We start from the raw sequence: 12,045 nt of genomic DNA, 5'->3' as shown, positions 1-12,045 counted from the left end.
GAAGAAGATGAACTAAGTCCCAGTGCCTTCCTTGCTCAGTTTGGAGCTGTGCCATGGCAGACACTGGGGAAGAAGAGACAGTATCAGCAGAAGCCTCGGGGTTCTCAGATGTGAGTGACTCAGAGTTCCTAGAGTTTCTGGATCTGGAAGATGCTCAGGAGTCAAGTGCTTCATTTAGCAAGCCTGGACCTTCTTCCAAACTCCCTACAAAGGATCCCAAGCCTGTAAGCTTACAAGACTGGAAGAGAGGATTGGATGTTTCATCACCAATGGAGAGATTTCACCTTAAATATTTAAACGTCACTGACCTATCTACTCAGAACTGGTGTGAATTGCAAGTTGCATATGGGAAGGAGCTTCCTGGTTTCTTGGCACCTGAGAAGGCAGCTGTTTTGGACATAGGTGCCAGCATCCACCTGGCAAGAGAACTAGAACTTGGTGATCTTGTAACTGTACCCGTCACCACTAAAGAAGATACTTGGGCAATTAAGTTTCTGAACATACTCTCGATGATTCCTACCCTGCAGTCAGAGGGTTGCGTCCGAGAGTTTCCAGTATTTGGGGAAGTGGAGGGTGTGCTTATTGTTGGGGTGATTGATGAGCTGCACTATACAGCCAAGGGGGAACTGGAACTGGCTGAACTCAAGACACGCAGGCGCCCCATGCTCCCTTCAGAAGCTCAGAGAAAGAAAGATTATTTTCAAGTCAGCATATACAAATATATCTTTGATTGCATGGTACAAGGAAAAGTGACACCCACTCATCTAACCCATCACACAAAATTGAATCCAGAAAAGCCACTGGGACCTTCAGTGCTGAGGCATGCCCAGCAGGGAGGCTTCTCTGTGAAGTCTTTGGGTGACCTCATGGAACTAGTCTTCTTGTCTCTAACACTGTCTGACCTCCCAGTTATTGATACCCTGAAGGTTGAGTATGTCCACCAAGAGACTGCCACTGTGCTGGGTACAGAGATTGTGGCCTTTGAAGTGCGTGAAGTAAGAGAGAAGGTGCAGCATTATATGGCCTACTGGATGGGTCACCGAGAACCTCAAGGGGTTGATGTGGAAGAGGCTTGGAAATGCCGGACATGCAGCTATGCAGACATCTGTGAATGGAAAAGGAATGGTGGAGTACTTAGCTCCACCCTGGAACCCCTGGCCAAAAAAGCCAAATGAGCAGGAAGTATGTATTGAATGTGATCCTCCTTTTTCCTATTGCGCCTGAGCAAAAGATGACCAGTCTCAGCTTGGCTTTCATAGAGAGCTTTTTTTTTTTTAAACTATTTACATATGAGTGGTGAATTCTTGTAATTTTATGTTGCCTTGGCATCCATTTCAGAGTTGTTTTGTTTGTTAGTTTTGTTTTGTTTTAAGCTACAGGGCATGTGCGCTCACTGGGAAGAGACAGAGAGAGAGAAAGGGAAAGTGAGAAAATACCCCTCAGAGATGATGACTACACTGTGCGTCTCTATTTTTCTCTCGAATTTCTGGCATGCAAACACATATGCCCAGTGTGTTTTTCAAGCTGTTTAGGCTGAGACTTGAACTCAGTTGACATTGTAGGATCCAGTTGCCTTAATTACCATGCCACCTGGCTGACCCATGGAGAGTGCTTTTCAACTTTATTTTTTTTTGTATTTCTACAACCTCTTCCACATTCATATCCAGGACCAAGGTTCAATGATGAGTGGGAGAGAGAGGAATTATATCCCTGGAGACTTACCATGGGTCACATAGAAGACATGTTTATCATGACTGGAGCATATGTATCCTTTAGCAAATACTGTTTTCCTAAGAACACTCTTCAGTTTCTAAGAAATCTTCTCTGTTTATCAAGACTTTTTACTTTTTTGTAATAAAATAATGTGAAACACTAAAAAAATTTTAAAAAAGAGAGAGATTGTATGTTCCCACTTAATATATACCAAATGTCCACACTCTATGGCAGAAACTGAAAGACTGGAAGATATAGAAGCATAAAGAACCATTTTGGATACTAGAGGCACTGTGGGAGGAGGTGGGAAATGGGAGAGGGTGAGAGGAAGGGAATCGAGAAAAGCAAAACATTTAAGGGACAAAAAAATGAAAAACAAAAAACCTGTTGGTGATAATGTATATGATATCTTTAACAGGACTAATATACAATGTATTCATGCTGGGAATTCATTTTGCAAGCTGTAATGATATACAATGATTGAATACATAGAATAGTTAATAAGTTTAAAAATATTTTAATTCTAAAAACAAAATTTTTTAAATTCTAAAGACAAAAACATGTACCCATTTGACACAACATCATTTATTTAAAATCCATCTTTAGCTTAACAATTTGGAAGGCTTTTTTTTCTTACTTTTATTTGCCATAGGGCTAGTGTTTTTCCTGGAGGGAGACAGAGAGACAGAGGGAAGGTGAGAGGGTACCCTCTACAGGGGATGGCCACATTGCAATCTCTTTCATCCATTCACCTCTTTGGATTTTGGGCACACACACTGACCAGCATGTTTTTTGGGCCGCCAGGTCTGGGACTTGAACAATGCTCTTCGTCATGTGGGATCCAGCCACCTTGACCACTATATCACCAGATGGCTTGAAACTCACACTGGGCATCTGTGTATGCATGCCCAGAATCCCAAGAGATGAATAGAGGAGAGAGGATTGTATTATGGCCATCCCCCCTGGGGTGTGGCTTCTCACTTTCCCTCTCACTTTCTGTGTGTCTCTAGTGAGCATATGCCCTGTGGCAAAAGCTTTAAAAAACAAATACATTCTAAGTTTTCAAGTGAGTACAGTGATATTTCTGGAGTTTTTTGTTTTGTTTGGTTTTGTCTTATTTTACTTAATTTTATGTCTGTCTTTTCATGTGCCAATATTATGAATCTTTGAGACTTAATAATATACTATGCTAGTCCTATCCCTCTTCTCTTTCAGACTTCTCCCTGTCAAAGTCTACTTGCATAAAAATACCTTTTGGTATTTTATAGTCTATTTTGGATTCATAAATCATTAGAGATAATTGATATGTGTGATTTTGTTTTTTCCATTCTAAAGGTGGCCAGTTTTTAAAATTCAAGTGTACTTTTCCTTTTTTTTTTTTTTAAGAGGTTTTTGTCATAAGGCACGGGAACTTGCTGGAAAAGAAGAGAGACAGAGACAGCAAGGAAATGAGAAATCGCCCCTCAAGGGAGAATGGCCATGCCACAATCCCTTCTTCATTCTCTTCCTGGGATTTTGGGCATGCACACACACATACCTGGTATGATTTTTCAAACCACTAGGCTCAGGATTTGAACTGCAGTTGGCCACATGGGAGTTTGGTGATGTAGCCACTACACCATCTGCTGGCCCCAAAATTCAAGTGTATTTTTGTTTCACAACTGTTACTGTTTTCTTCATGTGAATGTCATTTTTTTAAATGTCATGTCTGGCCCTCACCAATGGGCTGTCTCACTGCAGGCATGCCCTGCCACTGCCCTGCAGAAATGCTTCAGTTACCCACAGTCCTTCACCAGGTGAGTCCAGGGCACTGGCTCCTCATCTCACTCAGGCTTATGCCAAAAATGTAAAATTAGATGTGGATGCCCAAGCCTTAATGCTTCAAGGTGTAGCCCTTTTAGCCAATGCTGCGGCCGCAACAGGGCAAAAGAGAACAGTAACTATGGAGCAGGGTTAGAAAAGTCCCAAAGTAACAGAAAATAGTGTGACTGTTGCAAAATCAATCGACTTTAAAGGATAAATATAAAAATAATACTGGAGCAAAACTCGCTCAAGATGTTGCCAATAACAGAAACAAAGAGGCTGGGAATGATACCACCTCTGCTACTGTACCAGCACACAAAAAAATTAGTCAAGGTACTAATCCAGTGGAAATCAGGAGCGGTGTGGTGTTAGCTGTTGATGCTGTAATTGCTGAATTTAAGAAGTAGTCTAAACCTGTGAGGACTCCAAAGAATTTGCTCAGGTTGCTACAATTTCTAAAATGGAGACAAAGAAATTGGTAACATTAGTCCTGGCACAATGAAAAAGGTCAGAAGAAAGGGTATAGCATCACTATAAAGGATGGAAAAACACTGAATGATGAATTAGAAATGACTGAAGGCATGAAGTTTGGTCAAGGCTATATTTCTCCATACTTTATTAATACAGCAAAAGGTCAGAAACATGAATTCCAGGATGCCTATGTTCTATTGAGTGAAAAGAAAATTTCCAGTCCATTGTCCCACACTTACAATTGCCAATGCTCAACGTAAGCCCTTGGTCATAATTGTTGACGATGTTGATGGAGAAGCTCTAAGTACATTCGTCTTGAATAAACTAAAAGTTGGTCTTCAGTTTGTAGCAGCCAAAGCTCCAGGTTTGGGCAACAATAGAAAGAACCAGCTTAGGGATCAGCAGATGGAGTAATGGTTACATCACTGGATTCCCACGTAGTTGACCGTGATTCAAGTCCCAGACCCTGTAGCTTAAATCTCATGCCGAGTGTGAGTACATGCCCAAGATCCCAAGAGGAGAATGGAAGAGAATCACCCGTGGGGACTGATTTCTCACTCTGTGTCTCTCTGGTAAGTGCACGTGCCCTATAGCAAAAATCTATCTTTAAAAAAAAAAAAAAGAAAGAAAGAAAGAAAGAAAAGAACCAGCTTAAAGACATGGCTATTGCTACAGGTGGCACAGTGTTCAGAGAAGAGGGGTTGACCTTAAATATTGAGGATGTTCAGCCTCATGACTAAGGAAAAGTTGGAGAGGTCATTGTGACCAAAGACAATGCCATGCTCTTGAAAGGAAAAGGTGACAATTCTCAAATTTAAAAACTTTTTAAAGAAATCATTGAGCTGTTAGATCTCACAACTAGTGAATATGAAAATGAAAATCTGAATGAACATCTGGCAAAACTCTCAGGTGGAGTAGGTGTGCTGAAGATTGGTGGGACCAGTGATGTTGAAGTGAAAGAAAATAAAGAGTTACAGATGCCCTCAAGCTATAAGAGGTGCTATTGGAGAAGGCATTGTTCTGGGAGGTGGTTGTGCCCTACTTCAGTGCATTTCAGCCTTGGACTCACTGACTCCAGCTAAAGAAGATCAAAAAATTGGTATAGAAATTATTTAAAGAACACTCGACATTCCTGCAATGACTATTGCTAAGAATTCAGGTGTTGGGACCAGCAGTTAGCATAATGGCTACGTCGCTGGACTCCCATGTAGTCGACTGCGGTTTGTATCCTGGACCCAGTGGCTTGAAACTCATGCTGGGGGCGTGTGCATGCATGCCCAAGATCCTGAGAGGAGAATGAAGGAGGAGGCATTGCAACGTGGCCATCTCCCCTGAGGGGTGATTTCTCACTTTCTGTCTCTCTGTCTCCCTGGCGAGCACATGCATCCTATAGCAAAAACCTCTAAAAAATTGTTTTTAAATAAAAAAAAAAACACCTGTCTAAAAAAAAAAGAAAAAGAATTCAGGTGTTGAAGGATCCTTAATAGCTAAGAAAATAATGGCAAAATTCTTCAGAAATTGGTTATGATGCCGTGGTTGGAGATTTTGTGAGTATGGTAGAAAAAGGGAATCATTGTCCCAGCAAAGGTTGTAAGAACTGCTTTATTGAATGCTACTGGAGTGGCCTCTCTGTTAACCACAGCAGAAGTAGTCACAGAAATCCCTAAAGTAGAAGGAGCCTAGAATGGGTGGAGTGGGTGGAATGGGAAGTGGTATGGGGGGTGGCATGTTCTTATTTCTAGACCAGGGCTTTACCATTATTCGTGAATTGTGACAGGAAGCTTAAGGCAGTGCTCCTCACTGAAAAGCAATAGAGGAGTCGGTTGAATAAAATAAAAGTGAAGAAAAGGCTGGCTGGTGTTTAAGAAAGTCACTATAACTAACCGCTGGCCCCAGGAAGTGTGTGTGCAACCAGTTCCCCCCCAACGTGGAGTCTTGTAACCTAGGTCTTACCTGAATCAGGATAAGGGAGTGGTGGGTCCAGGTGGGGCTGCTGACAGTGCCGCTGCTGGTCATGTACCTGTACATCCCGCCCCCTCAGCTTTCCCCTGCTCTTCATGCCTGAAAGTCTTCAGGCAAATTTTTTTACCTACAAGGGACTGAGCATCTTCTACTAAGACTCCATGAGTGTGGTTGGAAGCCCAGAGATTGTGCTTTTACACGGCTTCCCAACATCTAGCTATGACTGGTACAAGATTTGGGAAGGCCGGATCCTGAGGTTTCTTTGAGTAGTTGCCCTTTGATTTTCTTAGGCTTTGGCTTCAGTGACAAACCAAGACCATATCACTATTCCATATTTGAGGAGATCAACATGGTGGAGGCACTCTTGCGGCACCTGAGGCTCCAAAACCACAGGATCAACCTTCTGTCTCATGATTACAGAGATACTGTTGCTCAAGAGCTGCTCTATAGGCACAAGCAGAATCATTCTGGTCGTCTCACCATAAAGAGTCTCTGTTTATCAAATGGAGGTATCTTTCCTGACACTCACTAGCCTCTCCTTCACCAAAAGCTACTCAAGATGGAGGTGTGCTGTCACCCGTCCTCACTCAGTTGATGAACAACTTTGTATTCTCCCAAGGTCTCACCCCAGTCTTTGGGCTGTACACTCTGAAAGCGAGCTATGGGACATGAGGGCAGGGATCTGCAACAGTGATGGGAACTTAGTCACTGACACTCTCTTACAGTACATCAATCAAAGGAAGAAATTCAGAAGACACTAAGTGGGAGCTCTTGCCTCTGTAACTATTCCCATTCATTTTATCTATGGGCCACTGGATCCTGTAAATCCGTATTCAGAATTTTTGGAGCTGTACAGGAAAACGCTGCCACGGTACATAGTGTCAATTCTGGATGACTACATTAGCCACTGTCCACAGCTAGATAATCCCATGGGATTCTTGAATGCATATAGGGGCTTTATCAACTCCTTTTGAACTGGAGAGAGTAGCTTCCCTGTGTTACCTCCCCTACTCCTTTATATGTTGTATAGTCAACTTAGGGACCAATGCTCAGAGATCCTGGCCATCAAACACTGTTCTCTTACAGAAGTCCACACTTTCGTCACGCTGGTGATCAGTATTAAGGAAAAAGCAGCAGGAGCTCCAATTCTAAGGATTGACATAATAGTCTACCTCCCATGTGACACCTGATCGAGTGTATGCATCTGTCTTTGTGTTATTAGGAAATTCTGCTGAATACTATGACTCACCACTGCAGAAAGGCAGAAATTCTTTTGCGTAAAAGACTTTTTAACACTTCTGTGGACTTTTCCGGAATACTTTGAAGTGCTTATTTTTGGCCAAGCTCCAACTGGAATGCTACAATAAAGAATGAGGAAGCAGGGCCTCCTTACCTCTTTTTGAATGGCTTTAAGGCCATGTGTTTTTTTAAAGTTCTCTAAGTAACATGGCTTCAAGTGAAAGTGAGTCTCCCTTACAATTTTGGATTTAGTTTGATCAGCTGTTTTTAATTGTAGATATCTTACTACAACAGGTATTGATTTAAATAAGGTAATATTCTGGGGCCAGTAGATGGCATGGTAATTAAGGTGCTGGGCTCCCACATGGCTAACCACGGTTCAAGTCCCGGACCTGGCAGCTTGCTTTCTCAATTTTCCTCTCTCTCTCTCTCTACCTGTCTTTCTCTGTTCAACCAAAATAATAATGATTATTATGGTGAATAAAATTTAAATAATTATTTTAAATAAATAAATAAGGTAGTATACTAAGTATGTTTAGAAGTTAAGACTGTGATTGGGAACCAGCAGTTAGCGTAATGGCTATGTCACTGGACTCCCACGTAGTCGACTGCGGTTCGCGTCCCAAACCCGGTGGCTTAAAACTCACGCCGGGTGCATGTGCGTGTGTGACCAAGATCCCGAGAGGAGAATAGAGGAGAATGGAGGAGAAGGGATTGCAACGTGACCATCCCCTCTGGGGGGTGATTTCTCGCTTTCTGTCTCTATGTCTCTCTCTGTCTGGCGAGCACATGCACCCTATAGCAAAAACCTCTCCAAAAAAAAAAAAAGGACTGTGATTTACCTACACGTTACATATATTTTATAGATTACTAAACCAGCAGACCCTTACTCTGTCACAGTAGTAAATCTTATTAAACATGTTTTATTTCTGAATAAACTGAACTAAATCCAAACTTTTTACAAAATTTCCTAAAATCACCAGACATTAAGGACCAATAATAGCATCTGTGTCAAAGATTTCCTTTTATTAGCTGGAAAGGCCAGTTCTAACAGCAAACAGCAGTCTGACTCCTCATACCTCAGTGCAAAGAAGCATGTCCCCCTGAGCTAGAGTGGAAGGGAGGGGATTGTGGTGCGGTCCTCATCACCATGCTGAATGGACCTTGGTTCCTTTCTTGATGATTGCTGATTGGCTGTCCCAGAGAGGCTTTCTCATATAGCTCAGTAGTTTCTGTACAGACAGGAAGGTTCCAGAAACGATAAGAACGAATTCTATAAGCAAATAGTGTTGAATACTTTTTTTTAAAGCCACAGGTTCACTGTTTTAGTCAAAACAGGATTATTAAGTGATTAGTGTAAAGTCCCTTTTTATTAGCAATGTCAAGAATAACAACTTATAAACTGGAATAAGTGTTTATTTTTTATTAATAAATTATGGTCAAAAAAAAAAGAAAATCATTATAATCATCAGTGGTTTCAGTTGACAATATATGACTTACCACTGTCAATTGTCCATGCCTACAGATAATGTATTCTGTATTTTTTAATAAAAAGACATTTGTACATTCTTGATCCTGGGTGCAAGAGTCATGAACCAGTGTATTGTTTTCAACTTAAATCATTGAGACATTTTTACTAGTATTCTGTTAAAATAAGAATTTTAGTGCTTGCCATAACTAGATGAGAAGTTAAGAAGCAGCCTTCCTGTGGAGCATAGGAATAATTCTGTACAAGGCAGAGAAATATCCAATTATGTGAAAACCTTTACATAATAAAAAGTTGTTTAAAGTTTTTTTAATAATTTTTATTTACCTGTATTTATTTATTTAAATTTGACCAGAGAAGGACAGAGAGAGAGAGAGAGAAAGGGAGAAAGCAAGCCACCAGGTCCAGGACTTGAACCGTGGTTGGCCATGTGGGAGCCCAGTGCCATTAACCACCACACCACCTGCCAGCCCCCAAAAATTTGTTTATAGGTAAAATAAAATAAATGTCATGTCTGTTTTATGTTTCAGTACTCCAAAATCTATAATTTGGAAAACCTGTATGTGTATATGTATATTGCCTGACATTAAATACTTCCTCCTTTTTCTAGTGTCTGAATTTCATGTCCTACTGTCTCCTTTCTTTTTCATGTGTGCTTTAGTGGAACATATCATTGACATTTGTTTTAGAGTTATTGTAAGATTGAAGGAAGACATATCATTACCTATGTTAAAAAAAAAAACCTAAATATATAAAAATACATATACATATTAGGTCATTGGGAAATTCATGAGGTATTTTTCTATGCAAGAATGCAACATGACTTTCCCAATGACCCCTATATATTTGTATGCATGTGCATGAGTATATATACTATATATATATATAGTATATATACACTCACATATGAATATATATGTTTTATTCCCCTCAAAATTCATATGTTGAAGCCCTAAGTACCTTAGAATATGACTATATTTGCAGATAGAACTATTAAAGAGGTAATTAAGTTAAAATTAGGGTTGGACCTAATACAATCTGACTGTTGTTGTTACAGAAAGTGGAGGTTAGAACATGGAGAGACGCACACACCAAAGATGTGCACGCATAGAGAAAAGACCACAAGAACACAGTAAGAAAATGGTTATCTATAGGTCAAGGAGAGTCCTCAAGAAAAAAAAAAAAACTGTTGAGACCAGCAGATGGCGTAATGGTTACATTGCTAGACTCCCACATAGTCTATCATGGTTCGAGTCCTGGAGTGGCGGCTTAAAACTCATGCCGGGTGCACATGCATGCATGCCCAAAGGAGAAAAGAGAAGGGATTGTGGCATAGTCATCCCCCCGGGGGGTGATTTCTTGCTTCCTATCTCTCTGTCTCTGTCTCTGTCACTCCAGCAAGTGCACGCACCCTAGGGCAAAAATCTCTTAACAAACAAACAAAAAACTGTCAACATCTTATCTTGGACTTTCAGCCTCCAGAAGTATGAGAGAATACATTTGTTGCTTAAACTATCAAGTCCATGGTATTTTGTTATGGAAGCCCTGGCCAACTAATAGACTACAAGCCCTTTCTCTGTGAGGTATCTTGCAAGTATTTCCTTCTAATTTGTAAGTTGTGTTTTGGTTTTTATTATGTAAGTTGGGTTTTTCCCTTTTTTTTAAGAATTATTTTATCTGACTTTATTTATTTATTTATTTTAATTTGCCCAGAGAGGGACAGAGAGCAAGAGAGAAACAAAGAAATAGAAAGTGAAAAAGCAAGTTGCCAGGTCCAGGGCTGAAACCAACAGTCAGCTGTGTAGGAGTCCAGCACCCTTAACCACCATGTCACCTGCTTGCCCCCTTATGATGGGTTTTTCTATGTAAACAAATCTTCCTGTGTTTCTAATTTTTCAGTATTTTATTGCATATGTTTTCTGAGTCATAGAAAGTCCTTTCCTACACCGAGGTTAAAAAGGAATTTGCTAGGACCAGCAGTTAGTGTAATGGCTATGTCACTGAACTCTCAAGTAGTCAACTGCAGTTTGAGTCCTGGACCCGGTGGCTTAAACTCACAACGGGCACATGTGCGTGCGTGCCCAAGATCTCGAGAGGAGAATGGAGGAGAAGGGATTGTGGTGTGGCCATCCCCCCTGGCAGGTGATTTCTCGCTTTCTGTCTCTCTGTCTCTCTCTGTCTTTCTGGTGAGCACATGTGCCCTGTAGCACAAACCTTTCCAAAAAAAAAAAGGAATTTGCTTATTCATTCTTCTAGAACTTGTATGGGTGCACTCTTTACATTTATATCCCTGAGGGGGACCAGCAGTTAGTATAATGGTTATGTTGCTGAACTGCCACATAGTCGACCGCAGTTCGAGTCCCAGACCCGGTGACTTAAACTCATGCCAGGCACATGTGCGTGCATGCCCAAGATCCCGAGGACAATGGAGGAGAAGGGATTGCGGCATGGCCATCCCCCTGGGGGGTGTTTCTCACTTTCTGTCTCTCTGTCTCTCTCTGTCTTTCTGGTGAGCAAATGCCCCCTGTAGCAAAAACCTTTCCAAAAAAAAAAAAAAATTACATCCCTGATGCATTTGTAGTTTACTCTTGTGTATCATTTGAGGTATGGATCTAATTTAATTTTTTTCCAAATGGCAAACTTCTGTCTTAGCTATGTGCTTATATTTTTAACTTTTTATTTTGATACCACTGTAGATTTACATGAAGTCATAAGAAAGAATACACAGTGGCCAGCACCTGGCATGGTGGTTAAGGCGCTAGACTCCCAAATGGCCAATTCCAGTTTAAGTCCCAGATCTAGCAGCTTGCTCTCACACTTGCCCTCTCTTTCTGCCCTCCCCTCACCATCTCTCTCTGGTGAGCATATATGCCTTATAGAAAATTAAAAATAATAATAAATAATTTTAAAATAAAAAAATAATAAATAACAATCCAACCTAGTCTTTACCTTCCCTCCTGCACCCCCCCGACACACACACACACACACACACACACGGTAACATCTTCTATAGCTATAGTTCAATATGATGACTAGAATACCAAAATTTATATAATCCACAGACTTCATTCACATTTTAATGGTTTTCCATGTACCCATTTTTGTGTATATCTCCATGGATAGTTAGTTCTATGCAATTTACTGTCTCTGTGTGTATTCAGTTCTATGCATATACACTATATGATTCCATTTACATTAAGGTCAAAACCAGACAAAACTAATCTATTATGGTAGAGATCAAAATAAAGGGGTAACTTTGAAGTGTATTCATTGGAAATAGGCATGAGAACCTTACGTGATGTTGAAAAGTTTTTATGTCTTTATCTAATGGTGGTTGACTGGGTTTCTTAAAAAAAAATGGAGGAGGGCCC

The 12,045-nt window shown here is 40.7% G+C and overlaps 1 protein-coding gene and 1 pseudogene across 1 annotated transcript; both read left to right on the top strand.

Moving 5' to 3' along the window:
- Window positions 1–18: 18 nt before the first annotated feature.
- Window positions 19–1,193, top strand: LOC102482357 (exonuclease V). The gene has a single exon (XM_006164662.3). The coding sequence runs from the start codon at window positions 54–56 to the stop codon at window positions 1,173–1,175; it is 1,122 nt and encodes a 373-aa protein (XP_006164724.1). The 5' UTR covers window positions 19–53; the 3' UTR covers window positions 1,176–1,193.
- Window positions 1,194–3,479: 2,286 nt separating this feature from the next.
- Window positions 3,480–6,923, top strand: LOC102495572 (60 kDa heat shock protein, mitochondrial-like; annotated as a pseudogene).
- The last annotated feature ends 5,122 nt before the right edge of the window (window positions 6,924–12,045 follow it).

This window comes from Tupaia chinensis, unplaced genomic scaffold, assembly GCF_000334495.1.
Source record: "Tupaia chinensis unplaced genomic scaffold, TupChi_1.0 Scaffold143654_1, whole genome shotgun sequence".
NCBI classification, from domain to species: domain Eukaryota; kingdom Metazoa; phylum Chordata; class Mammalia; order Scandentia; family Tupaiidae; genus Tupaia; species Tupaia belangeri.
Note: the sequence above shows the minus strand (reverse complement) of the source record. Positions and strands in the feature narration are given on the sequence as shown.

What these genes read in the sequence shown, in the direction of transcription:
- LOC102482357 (XM_006164662.3), top strand. Translation starts at nt 54, where the DNA reads ATGGCAGACACTGGGGAAGAAGAGACAGTATCAGCAGAAGCCTCGGGG.